This window comes from Rhinolophus sinicus, chromosome 8 (genome assembly GCF_057876585.1).
Source record: "Rhinolophus sinicus isolate RSI-liver-muscle chromosome 8, RSI-T2T, whole genome shotgun sequence".
Classification (NCBI taxonomy): domain Eukaryota; kingdom Metazoa; phylum Chordata; class Mammalia; order Chiroptera; family Rhinolophidae; genus Rhinolophus; species Rhinolophus sinicus.
In genome coordinates this window covers 4995651-5011542 of record NC_142508.1, presented here as the reverse complement: position 1 = coordinate 5011542, position 15892 = coordinate 4995651, and the positions used below count along the sequence as shown (strand labels likewise).

Below are 15892 nucleotides of genomic sequence, written 5' to 3'. Positions count from 1 at the left end.
AGAATATGTCGGAGGTGTGGTTATCGGCCTCGGAGAGTGACTGGATAATGAGGAATGGCTGCCATCTTTCTGGCTTGAGTGGCAAAGTGGGAGTAGCTCCAGTGTGGAGAATACTGCAGGTAGTTAATTATATATATCGAGATATATATATATATATATATTCACTTGCAGTCATTTAGAGTTTGAGGTACTTGTAGGTCAAGGTAGAGCTGTCTAGTGAGAAGTGCATATCTTAATCTTAAACTCATTGTAGAGTCTAACTGTATGTATAAATTTGGGAATCATTGACCTATGGTTAGTGCTTGCAATCATAAAAGTAGGTGAAATGTCTCAGGAAAAGAGAAAAGCAGATTTAGCTCTGAGACCAACACTCAGAAGCCTTCAAGATAGGACAGTCCCCACGGTGGGAGAGTCGCCCTCCCATGGCTGCTTCTGTGTACTACACTACCCGTTAAATAGTTATTTCAACCCACGTGTAGTAGATATAAATTTGTCCTCCATCTTCCACATGCAACTCAGTAGTATTTTTGCTGAATCAAGCAGGCCTTCCTCCAGCCCTTTACTCCCCCGGGTGTGAGAGATTCCGGTTTGCTATTCCCTTGTTCTTTGCAATCAATTGCACAGAAACCTTCGGGATTTCCCCAAGACAGAAATTTGAGTGAACAAGAAGCTCAAATGTTTCCATTACATACCTAGTTACTCGTTTGTCCACCTCCAGTTGTTCACTTTAAACCTGGAATCCCAATACGCTTAGGGTAACTCGTATAAATCAGGCATAACTAAAAGCCCCCAATAAGGAAAGTTGGAGGACGTAGAGAGATCCAGTGTGGAAACGCTGAAGACCTTGAAAAGGACACTTAGATCTGCTCCCAGCTCCAAGTATCCCCGTACACACAACTGTTCCAAGCATTCAGAATAAAGTCACCTCTTATCACTATGTTTAAATGCACCACTGACAGATTCGACCAATGAGTTTCCCTGGCTAATTAGGAACAAGCTCATCTTATCACGTCCCCCGTCGTCTGGTTATCGATTAGCTCTCAGCAGTGCAGGAAGCACCCTAAGCCTCATGACCTTTGGGGTTTCGTGATCGTGTTCTTTTTCTCTGTGGGACCCTATCCTCATTCTTACCCAAAGGAACCAAATCACAGAGAGACACAGGCTGGAGAATTTACATTGTTACCACTTCCCACAAGTGTGTAGTATTCCCTCTTGGGCTGTAGCAGTGGGACAGGCCTGCAGGAGAGCATGAAACACGGCAGTAACTCGGGAGAAGCAGTGTAACGTGCAGCCCTTCGTTTTGAGTTTAGCTTGCCCCCTAAGAGAGGCTGAGAGCTGAACAAAGCTGCTTTTACGTTCCTGAATGTACAAAATGGCTTAATTAAGGAAGTGACTTTTTTCTACCAGTAAGGACATCTCTACAAATAGGCGGGAATCTGCTTGCAAATGAAGCCCTCGGGTTTATTGTTGTACAAAGCACCCAGCAATAGTAAACAACAGAAGACTCATTGCATAGCTCAAAGAATACTCCAATTTCTAACCTTAGGGTCACTAAAAATTTTCAGAGTAATTCCATCTCCTCCAGCTAGTGTTTACGTTGGAAAGTGCTTGCCACTTAAAACAGAAACTGTAGAAGCTTCTCAGTGCAGCCCCAGGGCGGGGCCACTTGGTGGCTCTGAGGAAACTGCTGAATCTGAGAGAGGATGGAGGAACCCACTAACGTGCAGACCACACCCGCAGCCACACACTTCACGAGCCCACGGCCGGCTGAGCCCACGGGCATTCTTCTCCGTGTCAGCCAAATGCAGCTCGTTCAGCCACTGTCTCTTCACCTTTTCCTAATTACCTATTTCCCTTCTGAGGAGGAAGGAAAGATACCAGGGACAGGATGTATCATGGTGACACCTCCAGCTCCTGCCCCACATCTCTGCCTGCCGGTCCACCCTACAGCTGTATCTGGTCTACCTTTGCTCAGACAAAATTATTTATAGTGTTTGGGTAACTACTTTCTTGCTTGCTCAGTCACTGTTCCTTTGACCAGGTTTTGTATTGAATGACTACTTTATAACCCCATACATAGCACATTAGCACATTGCCAGGGCTCAAAGATAATTCCCGTTTGCATGTCCTGAAGGGAAAACCTGTTTTTAAAGTCTGTAAGGAGATGAAGAAATGGGGAGCACACAGTTTTGGAAGTCAGTGGGCAGGGAGCAGGGGAGTGAGACAAGAGAACAGGACGAAATTCAGAGGTGGATGTGAGTCCGCGATGAGCCAGCAGCTAGAGGTCAGAATTACAAGGCGAGTCTCCACTCAGTGGGGGGTGGCTCGCTGCTTCTCCTTACAGAACCACCCCCTGTGGTAAAGCAGGCTGAAGCCCCAGGCTTGTTGGCTCGCTCTTCTCCTTTCCCTCCCCCCCTCCTTGGCCAAGCCCTTGGGCAGTGACTGTAATGACCAAAGTCACCAATTTAGTGGTGATTAATAACACATGTTGAATATTGATTTTGTGCTCAGCACTCTACCAGATGCGTTTCATGGATCGCCTCCCGTGATTCTCAGCACCCTGTGAAAGAGTTTCCATTGTACAAATGAGGAAATTGCAATTTAAGAAAATCAAGAAATCTGTCTGTAGTGGCCGGGGGGGGGGGGGGGGGGGTGACAGAGCCAGACGGTCAGATTCTGGAGCTGGGTGGTGGACCAGTACACGCAGCTTCCCCATGTGACAGAGAGGCCACAGCAGTCCCCTGACTTCACTGCTGTTACCCCCACGGTTCTCCCCCCAACACTCCCCACCTCCCCCTGCTCTGGCTTCCACCATCACAGAGGGGCATCAGCATATCTCATGTTCAGTTGTTCCTTATGAACGTACAAGAAAACCTCTCCATACACACTGCTGACAGGCAGCTGAGAAGCAAATGGCAGAACTCCAGGAGGTTCAGGAATTAGAATATATTCAATTTCAGCATCACTAAAAATCTGTCATTCGGCTGTTTGGGGAGAATACGGAGAAAGGGAACAAGCAGGCTTGTAAAAATGCTCAGTCCTCATCCTGCATTCAGGAAGGTCAGCAGAGAATAGCCAAGATGCATAAATTAATGAATGTCTGCGCAAGTAGATTTTAGAAATACAGGGCTATAATTAAAAGAGTTAGACGTATAGAAGGATTTGTCCAAGAAATTGAGTTTGGGTGAGTTGAGAAGGGGTGGAATGGGAACTGCATTTTGCTATATCCCTTCTAGCACCACGTGACTTTTAAAACTATGTAATGCTTTGTTAGAAATTAAAATCAGGCTTAAACTTAATTGCTGCCCATCCAAAAATATAGTTAGAAATGTTGAAGTCAGAAACCCGTACCAGACAATCCTCAGTGAAAAGAAAGGAAGTGGCCGTGACAGAATTTGGATGAGTAGGTGATACTGCACTTGCCAGGGATGGCAAACGGAGGTTTGACGTGGTAACGGTCAGCGGTACCTGGTTTGCTGCCCCTGCCCTTCTCTCGCACTAGCCGGAGGCCCTCCCTGGTTCCCCTTGCCACACACGAGTTCAAGGTGTGCCTAGAATGTCTTTAAAAAGCTCCTCACTTGCCTGAGTTGTTTTCAAGCCTGTCGAGCCGAGCTGTTGAGCTCCCCCAGCCGTTCTGCCAGCCTTTGAGTCCTGCTATCCCCGCGCTCGGCTGAGGCCCTGGGCCCTCCTACCTGAGCCCTTATTGTTACGGTTGATGGCCCCTCCAGTCTCTGATATTTCTTTCCATTCTGCCTCACGCTTTCCCTCTCAGTTTCCAACCTTGCCCCCTCCTGCCTGTCCAGGCGAGCCATCCCTGCCACCTGCTCCGGACCAGTCTTTGCCATGGAGTGAATCTCTTATTTCCAACGTGGTGTTCTTATCCAATGTCACTTTCCCCTCCACAGCACTGGCCTTGATAGTGAGTACAAACTTCAGCTGTTTCAACAGCCTTAAGGATAGGAGGCCATCAGTCTCGCAAACCCATGGCATTGTCCAGCGAAGTCCGTAGGGATTCAGAGAAACTAAGTCATGTGTCAGAACGTGAGGGCGCACCAGTGGAACCAGCATCCGGGTTTCAGCAGGTGCTAAAGCCACATTCGCTTTTATTTATATTTATTTAGTATCTTCAATCCTCAGGTTACTCTCAAGCAGATTGAACATAATTGGGAGAGGCCACTGTTCACTCACCCATTGATTTAATAATTGTTGAGTACGTACTACATTCTGGGGCCAAAGGTTCCAGCGATGAAATGGTTTGCTCCCAGCTTTCAAGGAGCTTACAGTCCATTGGGAGCAATATAAGCAAACAATAATAATAGTATAAGTTCCTTGCATCATGAAATGCAAGGAAAAAGCACACATGTTACTTTGTTACAACCCCAAATCCCAAGACTGGGCCCTGGGCTCATCAGAACAGGGCTCACAGACATTTATCAGGGAACGTGTCCTGCTCAGTGAAACCTGTAAGCCCACCCCCCAGCACACATGCTGACTGGTAAATTCTATCCATGTACCACTGTACTCACACATTGTGTACATCGTAAAGTATAACCAAACTAGATATTTTAAAGGACGCAGTTCTTAAATAACGTAAACAGGACTTCTACCCATCTCTGCTTGTGCCCAGTGGCTCTCCCTCCACACCTCCTGGGTATACACCTGCGCTCTGACCCCACCATTCCAGGGTAGAGTCCTCCTTGTATCTGCTCAAGAATGTGGACTCTAAATTCATCCAGAGATTGGGGACAGCCCACAAGTGGCAACTCCAAAGATATCATGCAATAACGCAGACATTTCCGGAAGGACAACTCGGAACCACCATTTGTACAAGGCGCAATTTCCCTGTGAACACATCCGTTCAAGAGACCAAATGAGTTCACAGTTGCTTAGCGAGCATAGAATTAGAACAAATGGGATTGGGGTCTGTAGGGATATTTCATCAAACTAGAATAACTGATTGAACTGCCCTTCTCCTCTCTGGGGATGTTTCTATCTGAATAACCAGCACTGGACCCTAAATAAATACTGACATATTTTACTTGTAGCTTTTCCGTTTTCTGGAATCATTTTAGACAACTGTCCTTCTGTGAATATATCACCACCTCAGAAAATAAGAATGCACTTAATTAGATTGCAACTTTAGAATGTTACTTACATTCATGTCGTAGGGATACAGCCTAAAGAGACGAAATTGCTCAGCTTCAGGGGAAGCTTGGCTGAGACCTGGATCCTTGCAAGTTCCTAGGTTGCTGAAGGTTACACACACACACACACACACACACACACACACACACACACACACACACACACGATGAGCTGATTCCCTCTGGTCCCAGAGACTTGGCTCATTCCCTCTTAGAACTCTGACTGGTGAGAGGGTCGCAACCTCCTTTTGGTTCAGGTTTTATTTCAAGAGCCCTTTACTTCAGCCAGCTGCTGAGGGGAGGCCGAATGCCTCTCACTGTGTATTAAGCCAGATCTTGAGCCAGAAAGAGGACTCAGCCCTGAGACAACAACAACTTTAATAGTTAAATTAAGGTTCTTTTCAGATATTATTTAACCAATGTCATATAGTAGTCTCCTTCCCAAGAGAAAACTGGTCCATTTTTCTCCTGCTGAAAAATATGATCTTGCCATTTAAAAAATAATAATAATAATAAAAATAAATAAATAAACATATGGCTTAAAACCGTATGAAGACTTTTAATAGATTCCACTACCACCACTGTTTTTACTTTAATGAAGACAGTTAGAAACATAGTTTGTGCTGACTTACTGGTAATATATTGCCATTCACTTATCTAGATATCACTGTATCCTTCATGTCTGTAAGAACAAAACAAATAACATTCATTAAATAAGAGAGTATTTTAATATCTCATAACATAACAATATTCTGTATTTAATTTAAAATTGTGGCCTAAGCATAGCAGTACCACGCAAAGTTAATTTTATTTAAGCACAGTAGTTGAACTTAATATAGCACAGGTACCTAATTTGCATAAAAGAAAGGAAAAAATGTGATATATAGAAACTGATAGGCTGAACTTAGTTGATTAATTGTGTCCTTTGAAGGCAAGATATAGCGAAAATGAGTTCTTTTTTAAAAAAAATTCATGTATTTTAGATGTCACAAGAAAAGTTTCCCCAGACAATTTGCTGTTCTAGTAGGACTTTATTCCGGGATTCATGATTTGGGCGGCATCCACTCTCGCAGCCAGAAAACAGCTCTGAGCTGTTCAGTGTGAGAGATTTTTATAGACACAAGTGACCAGGATCAGGAAAGGTGTACTGGGCATTTGCTGGTTGCTTAGAGCTGGGTTACTTTCCCTCCACGAAGCAAAGGGGCAGTTTGGAGCTGCGTCAGGTAACTTGTGCTGAGCAGGCAAGTGCCAACTGGTTGACCTGGGTCTTCCTCTTCTGGGGGAGCTGAGCACAGAAACTTACTAGTTAAGCTTCGCTTTGCTGATGTGGGGCTTAGTTAGCATAAGCGACTCCATCTTCAGCCAACCCTGGTGACTTCAACATCGGTTTAATAGTAAAGATAAAGGCTTTAGTAACTGTTTGAAAGCATGTCTACAGAGTTTAGTCCATAGCTATGATAGTAAACGAACTCAGAAATGTGCACGTTAGAAAGGAATTTCTCCCCTGGAGATGAAGTGGAGAGTCAGCTCTTGGTCTCATTTAAATGTTTGGGTCCATCTGTTCTAATGGAATGTGAGTCGTCCAGTATGGTGTTTTTATTTTGTCTTGTGAACCACTTTTCTCCTGGGGACACTGGCTACCATCAGACAAGGAGTGAAGTGGAGGGGTGGATGTACTCACGTCTTCTTCATGAGCTCAGGGTTAGAGGCTGATTGAGAGCGCAGAGGTGGGCTTAGCTCAGAACCAGGGAGGACTAGGTTTAGAGGAGACGCTGCCTTTACAGCCACTCACCTTTGGGGGGTTAGAGCAGGAGGGGTGGGGAAATAACTGGCGTGGCCATCCTGCATTTTTCTCATCTCCTTGTATCCACAAAGCTTCTGTGCTCCCCGCTTATACTCTGACAGCGCCAGCACCCCGTTTCTGAGCAGCTGCTGACTGGTTATTCCAAGGCCACGGTGCAGGAGAACGCCAAAGACCTCTCGTTCCTCTTGTGTCGCTCTGGGTCCAGCCCACAGGCTTCATGCACCAACCAAAGCTGCCAGTACATATGCAGGAGTTCAAAACAGCCCCCAGCCACCATACACAGTGACACCAGGGGCTTCTCTCCACTTTCTCCTCCACTGGCACCTACTCCCTGGGGTCCCTCCAAAACTACTTTTGTCAGAACCTCAGCTATCAATCTCTAATGAAATATCTTATATACATATACACATATCACTCTTGGGAAGTCACAGGTCGGCTTGTGGGGATTGGGGTGATGTTGCTCCATAGGGTGAGAAGAAACAAGGGCTCTAGCCAATGGGAATCTGTTAAAATCAAGAAATGGATGTCTGTTATGTTATCACCACAATCAACGTGTAAACGACCCGTTGTTTTCTTCTTCCCACAGGGAATTATTGGAACGCTGCGTCCTTCCCGAACCCGTCATCCTACCTGCACTTCTCTACTTTCCAAGGGGAAACCAGTGCTGACATTTCTTTCTACTTCAAAACATTAATCCCCCGGGGAGTGTTTCTGGAAAATCTGGGGAACACGGATTTCATCAAACTCGAGCTGAAATGTGAGTCTAAGTTCTTTGTTAACGTGTAAAGAGCCGCTCTTGTCACTCAGGCTGGTCTCAGCTCTGATTGTATAACTTCACTGGATTCAAGCATAAGTGGTGCTAAAAGGTAAGTATGCAGACCTTTGATTGCTCCCAAGGAATCAGGGACATGTGGCGATGCAAAAGCAAAGCTTCTCAAGGAAGAAAGAGAAAGTACCAAGTGCCTAACAGTGTGGGAGAAGACAATAGAGAACGAGAAGGAAGGAAGGAAGGAAGGCGTCATCAGTGAACTGCCCTAGCATGGGAGAGGAATGCACGCTTAATGTTTCTTTGTGTGTGTGTTTAATTTTCCAAGGAGTCAGGGTTAAGAGTAGACAGGGGATTGTGTACAGTGATCAGGAATAAGGCAAAGAGAGTGAGGGAGTAACACAGAAGCAAAGAGGAATCATAAAAATTAACGTCTGTAGGAGTTAATGAAGCAGCGTGGACAACAGTATTGAGTGATATGATGAAACCTGGTGTCTGCAGCTTTCCTGAAGAGACACCCCCACCCCCGCACACCCTCTAGAGATGTGTGTTCTGAATTTATTTAGCCAAGGATGCAGACACCAACAGAATGAGAGCGAGAGCAAATGCTGCTGCCTAGCTCAGCTCAGCTGGCCTTGGGTCCCGAAGACCCGCAACATACGGTCACGTGGTTTGGGGGTACCGTCTGGGGAAGGCAGGGGTTCTCGGGATGAGACGTGCTCATCAAACCTGGGCCCTTTTCTCCTCGGGGATGAAGTTCAGCTTTAGGAAAGTACAGTCCACAGACTTGCAGGTTTGGTGAACATTTACAAACCCCAGACTCTGCGGGCTGTTCCAACGAAGACAGAATCAGGAAGACAACAGACACACCCATGAGGGGAGACCAGTCAGTGTCCCCGTGTCCCTCCTTGAAATCTCACTGTCCACTCCCTGCCCCAAGAAGCCTCCCCCCTCCTAGTCTGTGCCCTTCAGCTGAGGGCTTCCGTCACAGGTCTGGTCCCAGAAATCCCTGCTGCGGTATTTTTCTCTTTTTCTTGTTTTAATTATACATGGCGGTCTTTAAAAAAGGGACTCTCAAAAAGATGTCTTTCTGGTGAGCTCCTGTAGGATCTTGTGTGTGTGTGAAATGGTGGAGTGGGATTGAGGAAAGGGCGCAGACTCAGGAGTTGGCGTTGTCAGGGTGAATCCCAGTCCTTGGGCAAATGGCTTCATCTCTTTGAATCCCAATTTCCCAATCCGTAAAATAGGGGTGGCAATTTCTGGGGGTTGTTATGATGATAGAATGTAGACGTTCATGAAGTATTTACTTCAGTGAAGTAAGTGTTATAATGTATCATCTTTTGGAGGACGCTCATTGCATATCTAATCTGAGCCAGATCTGACTGAAAAGGAGACAGGACATTCTAGCCCTAGAATTAAAAATAAATACATAATAAATAAATAGAAATCTCTCCTTTCGTGAATTATGGATTGGGATTATTTAAAAGGGATTTTTACTGTCCCAAATTAAAAGTAATTGAATCAAACTATTCTGTGACTTCCACGTGAGTTGGACTGTATTTTAGAAATATCTCCTGGCAAATACAGAAAGTTGACAATTCCGTGTTTGAGTCATTCTGTACGTTCCTACAAAATCACTTGCACCCCACCCACCCTTGCTTTATGTCCCGCGGTTTTGTAAGTCCCTGTCTGCATAGGAAAGAAGACAAACCACGTGTGTCAAGGGCGGTGCTTCTGCGTGTGTGTCACGCGCCGTTGGTGGCCCTGTGAATGAGTGACGTCCACAGGGCCCTGTCCTCAGCAGCCCAGCTCAGCTCCTGTCGCGGAGCTGTTTTCTGTCACACAATTTACTTTGGGTGAAGAAGTGGGGTACGTTCAAGGCACGGATTAGAGGCTGGCCTCTCCTTGGAGTGCTCGGACCTTCTAATAATTACTAAGGGTGACAATACCTTTTTAGGGTCCCCAAAGGGCAGAGAGGGCAAACATCCATCGTTATGGAGCATCTCCATCGACGTTCAAAGGAGCCTGTGCTCGGAGCAAAAAGGCAGGTGTCTGTATTTGAGAGAAACTTCTTCAAAGTAAACAAGCGATGCTTTCTTTCATAAGGAACGCCGAGGGAAAATGGCCGTGACTGAGGCTTGCCCGTGTCCCATTTGTCACTGTTCTCCTGTCAGACTCTCGTCTGCTGGATGCAGAGGGCAGCACGGAGAGATGGAGAAAATCTCAGTCCTGCTTCTCTCTCATTCTGAGGGGTCCCTCTGCAGACGTAATTATTTTCACAGCAACAACTGGCTACCGGGAGGGGGCTCAGGAAAGATGGTTCCTCCCGTCAGACATTTTCACTGTCTCTACTTCCTGTTTTCCCTTTAACTTGTTAGGCTCTCTGATCTCTTTCCGATAGGCATTCAAATTTTGTTTCTCTGCATGTGTCTCAAAGGACTTTTGTCACAGTTCATGCCTACCTATTGGTTTCCAGAATAGCATTTCTGTTAATTAACTGTGTTGTACCCTTCTGTCAGAAGTGGAAGGTGCTTGACAGTAAGAACAGGGTTACACTAAGTTAATGAGATGCCATCAACACCTTCCTGCGCAAGTAAAAAGAAACACACACGATAAAATTAGAGCGATCTTCCTCATTAGCATATTTTTCAGGTGAAATTTTAAGCCTGTATTTCACTTATTTACTGTCTATATGTATTCATTTATTCAGTGAGTACTTATTGAATACCTACCATGTCCCAAGCAACGTGCTAGGTGCTGAGGGAACATGGTTAAATCGTGCATGGTTTCTTTCCCTCAAAGACCCTTCTGACTGTTTTGGGAAGCAGGCAAGTACCTCAGTGGTTATGATAAGAATGAGCAAACTCAGCTTCGTGCAGACTCACTACTTCTCAGGCGCTGTTCAGGGCCTTTACGTAAATCATCTCACTTACTCCCCTAACCACCCTTGGAAGTGGACACCACTGTTAACATCTCTGTTTCACAAGTGAGGCAACTGAGGCATGGGGTGAGTGAGGTGCCTGGCCCAGGCAGCGACAGAGCTGGTGTTTGCCCCCAAACATTTTGTGTCTGTCCCAGAGTCATTTCTGCTGATGGTAAACCGTACTGCCTCCCAGGACAGACATAGGTGTACCCCCTTTCCAGTGAAAAACCACCCCCTCCTCCCCCTAAACAATAACGATAAAAGGCACAGGATATAAACATGCCACAGGGGCTGGCTCCCCAGGACCATAAATTACAGTGAGTGGGGAGGGGCAGGAGAAAGAAAGTGGGCGAGGTGCAAGCTGACCCAATCTGGCCTGCACTCTGCCAGAGGGGAGCCCCTGCTGTGTGAACACCCCAATCTGCAGCCAGAAGGGAGCCCTTGTTGTGTGCACGCCCCAATCTGCACTGAGTCCCTGCCCACCTCTGGCCCAACCAGGAGGAGGGAGTGAGAAGCATAAGGAGGGAGGTGGGCAGCCTCTCTCAGCCTCCCAGCAGGTTCTGGGGTCCCAAGCAGGCCTCAGGCCCCAGAGAAATGACCTCAGGGGAGACACCAAGCCAGGAAATCCAGAAAAGTGGGACCGTTCTTCTTCTCAGGACCCATAAGGCAGGGGCCTCCTCCCTAGTGCCCACCCCAAAAAGGGGCTTGTCATTGGGGAGGTGCTGGGGGCCGGGCCCTACCACCCTGACTAATTTTTAGGTCAAGAATTAGGGATAAAAGTAGACCACAGAGGTAGAAATTGGGGGTCGGGGAGGACGGAGAGCCCTAATGGTTAGGTTTCCCTTAAAGTGAGCAGTAATCGGAGGAGGGAAGTGTTTGCAAGTGTTTGATGGTAAATAGTGACCCTAGCATTTTTATTTTTGTTTTTCAATTTAAAAGAGATTTCAGAAGACACAGTGGGAAATTCTTGAAGGGGCCGTTCAGTGACTAGGAAACATTTCGGGAGAGTGACCCGAGACTGTCGTAATATTTTAGCATAAGCTTTCGTGTTTACCAGGTCTGAGCTCTTTCAGATACCAGGATGACACGGAGAAAATACTTGCATTTAGCAGGCATATCGCCACAAAAATGTGGAGGCAGCTGTCTCATGTCCTGAGAATCTTAAGAAAGGATATTAAGGGGAAAACTTTCATTTTCCAACACGCAGCCTTCTGTCACACACATACTCGAGAAAGACACAGAAGAAAACATTCTGCAACATATAGAAACTGATGAATCAGAAGACATAAATTATTGGCAATCTATCTTCCACAATTTCAGAATTGGAAAAACATTTTATGTTAAAAGAGCTTCACTTGCATAGACAGAAGGAATATCCATCCACTCGACTGGCCTCTCGTGCCTTTGGAGTGTTACTGAGGGTGTTTTATCTTTTATGTGTTACATACACGCTGAGTTTTTATTAACACAAATCAGGTGCCAGCGCCAGATTTTTCATTTCATATACCCACGCCCACTTATGTTATCTACATAGATTTAGGAAGAATTTTTAATTTTCTACTCTTTTGCAAGTCTAACTGTGAGTTCAATTTGTACTTAGGTTTGGGATCTAAAGGACAATTCTGACTTGGTGATTCCAGTCCATGAGAAAAATTTAAAAATACCTCCTCCAAAAAGCAAACAAACAAAAAAAACTTAAAAACCTAAATAGCAACACTATTGTGATTTTTTAAAAATTTCTCCAGCTTCTGATTTAAACTTTTCAATTTCAAATTATGGACAAAACAAGTTCAGAGATGTAAATTAAAGATGAGATTTGTGCTGTATTAGAGCTATGTAATGTATTAGCTGTGAGCCTTTTATTAAGTGTTAAAAGATATACAAATAATTGGTAAATAATAAATTGAATTTACCCAGATTTCTTTGCTAATCTTACTGAGGGACACTTATTTGAGTATATGGCTTAGGTACCCTAGAGTTAGAAGGACAGACTTTAGAGTACGATGTCCTCCTAATATGAGAACTTGCCCAAGTTACCTTAGATCTTATTGATTCAACCATGTCTGCTGAATATGGAAATTTCTAGAAGAAGTTGGGAATTCCTCTTACGCTGGCCATGCAGAATCACCTCTCTGTACAGAGCTGTAGTCCTGCTTCCTGCACACTCCAGAGGCACCTTGAGAAGACCAGCCTCCTACTGAAATCCGGCCCACACAAGAGATTGATTTTTTTTAATGAATCTCGATTTAAAATTTAAAACAGAAGTCTTTCATTTTCCTAAAAGTGACAAAATTTCCACAAGACAATTAATTAGGTGCAGTGCCTAGAAAATAATAGGCATCCTCGTTAGAGAGTGTCTTCACACAATGTTTGAACACAGTATGTTGTGTGTCATTACTATAGAGAAATACTAAACTTCCAGTTATTTTTTCTTTTATATATATATATGTGTGTATATATGTATATATGTATACATACATACATATACATGTATACATGTATATGTATATGTGTGTGTATGTACATGTGTATATATGTATATGTATATATACATATGGGTATATTTATTAAATATATATATACATACATACTGAGTTTTTATTAATACAAATCAGGTGTGAGCATCAGATTTTTCCTTTCAATTATCCAAGGTCATGTACAATCAATGTTAGGTCAATAGAAAATTACAAGGGATGGAATTTTTCTTTTATCTCATCTTCTCTGATTCTAATGTTTTCTGCGTTATTTATTGAGTGTGGTAGGCCACAAAATTTTTCCCTTCAACATGATGGCATGTTTAAGTGTCAAAAAGAGCAACTTCTAGACTCAGCATGCCTGCGGCCAGCTGGAAGACAACGGGCAAACTATGAGAGAAGAGATTAAAGAAACTTGAATTCCTGCATTCTGACCTGGGACAGCGGGGGGAGAAGGAGGGGGCTGTTGTTACTCAATAATAACACATGGATTCGTGAGAACAGTAGAAATACGTACAGGGGGGTATGATACGGTTAGCGCCCTTACATGAGCCATCCTAGAAGCAAACCGTGTCTCCGTAGGCTCGACATTTTTATAAAAACAAATACGTCAAGAAGGAAGAATTGGTGTCAGTGAGTGTTACTCTTGCTGGGGAATTGATTCAACTGAGGATGACACTCGGGACCAATTAAATCAAAGCTGGTTAAAAAAGGAGAAACGATACAGTAAGTCAGGGATCAGAGCTTCACGTAACTATAGCGAGTGACTGGGGAAGATCATTTGAAATAGCTCAAAACCAGAACTGCCTCAAAGAGCCAGAGACAACTGTACATACAACGGTGCTAGGCTTTTACAAGTCATCAGACACGCACTGAAATTAAAACCATGTGACAAAACATTGGCCAACTGGATGTCACCTGGAAGTCTTCCAATAACGTTTTTTTAAAAAAAATGAGCCGTTCAAGGGATTATCTTTTTTACAACACATTTTGTTCAAGGTACAAGATCATTTTTAATAGCAATTAAGGAGACGAGGAGAAACGTAAAGGCTTAACATGAAATCTAATACAGAACCAGGGGCACAGATGAAATATATTCTTCTTACAGAGTTCAGGGAAAAGACTTGTTTCTATCTCTATAATATTAGTATTTTACCGTTTTTTGTTTTGTTTTGTTTTCATTTTCTAGTTGAGGTACTTCCCAGTTCGCCAAGGAGCTATGTTGAAGAGTTTCTGAGGCAGGTATTCAGAGCCTGGAATGTCTTTTTCTATAGACGTAACGTTATAAATGACACATTCCACAGCTAGCCCTAGGAGTTTTGTTGTTTGTGTGCTTTTTAAGTGTGGCTGAAAAAGAGAACTGCACATGGCAGCTTGAGGTCTGGGTTCTGGCTTCTGGAGACCATTCAATGTAGAATAGAAATGTTGAAAAACAAAGAGAATTTTTTCCCTGATTCCTGGATGTCGAGCTTGTCTGTGACAGATGTCTCAGTGGGGACGTTTTTGTCTGCCTTTGTCACAGGGCACACTCCTGCATGGACACTCATGGGGGTGGGGGCCCATCCACAGGCTCCCGAATGGCTCCAGCCACATCTCTTTGCACTAAAACTGCATAGTTCTGTGAATTACAGAATTCCACTAATTCATTCAAATATAATGTCACAGCCTACATATTTTTTTAACTCTTACAATGTTCTGAAACAGATAACTAGGTATTAAGACTAAATGGAGGCCATTACAACACAACTCATCCCTTCAAAGTTCCAGTGGTCTGATGGAGGAGATCCTTTGGGTTAATTTTTTTTTTTAATCTTATAAATAAATGAAGAAATGTGATAAGGTCCTGAGAGATTTAGGAATAAGAAATATCCTTGTCTAGGAATAAGTTAAGCTGCTATGACAAATACAACCTCAGGGTTCAGTAACTGTAGGGCAGTCCAGTTTGCATGCTATGGTCCAGCAACTCTTTCCACACGGTGATTTGAGGTCAAGCCTCCTTTTGCATTGTGGTTACACCTTCTCCTAGCACCTAGGAATTTCTATGTCCAGTTGGCAGACAGAGAAAGGGCAGGTGGAGAAGCCTCTCTCTTCTTATCCACACTGGCCCCAGCGTCATCACACTCTCCCTTTGTTCTCGTTTCATTGGTGGTAACGCGTCACTGGGGTCCCCTTAGATGCCTGGGGACTGGGAAATGCAGCTCCTGGATGCACGGCAGCTTTTCAAAGATAACTATGATGAGGAAAACAAACTTCTCATGAGAAGGTAGCAGTCTCTGCCACAAGTATGAAGCAACAAAAAAGAGTAAGCTTTAACCTTGCCTAAAGACGTGAGGGTAGATTTCCAGAAAATGCACGTTTGATTTGCCTTGAAGGCAAATAAATGAGATAAAGGCATTTTTCCAGCCTGGGCGAAAGCAAGTAGAGGAGGGAGATCAGGGGGCATTTGAGGAATTGAGAAGACTATAGCTTAAGCCCAGGGACCAGTTAAAAGACCTGTTTCGTGCAAGTAATGACCTACCCACATATCTGTGCTAAGAGTTTGACAAAAGGAAGCTAGCTGGACTTACAGCCTCTTGGGAAATGACGCATTTTCCTTGCCTTTTCATATAGTGTTAAAATGATCGAATTTGGTTTTCTGCATCCCTGAATTTGATTCCTCTGATAAGAACTGATGCGCATGCCAAATGACTTCTCCTGAAGAGTGGTTGATATTCAGTATTCAGCAGGGTCTTTCAGGGCAAGTGTAACCAGAGCCGGTGAATAATAAAAACAGTACCTACC

General features: G+C 44.3%; 1 protein-coding gene across 1 annotated transcript in view; it reads left to right on the top strand.

Moving 5' to 3' along the window:
• Nucleotides 1-15892, top strand: part of CNTNAP2 (contactin associated protein 2) — a 1494727-nt gene that overhangs the window by 1301188 nt on the left and 177647 nt on the right. Inside the window, exon 16 of the mRNA XM_088799852.1 lies at nucleotides 7535-7705. Coding sequence (XP_088655978.1) covers nucleotides 7535-7705 — 171 coding nt within the window. The remainder of the gene's footprint in view (nucleotides 1-7534; nucleotides 7706-15892) is intronic.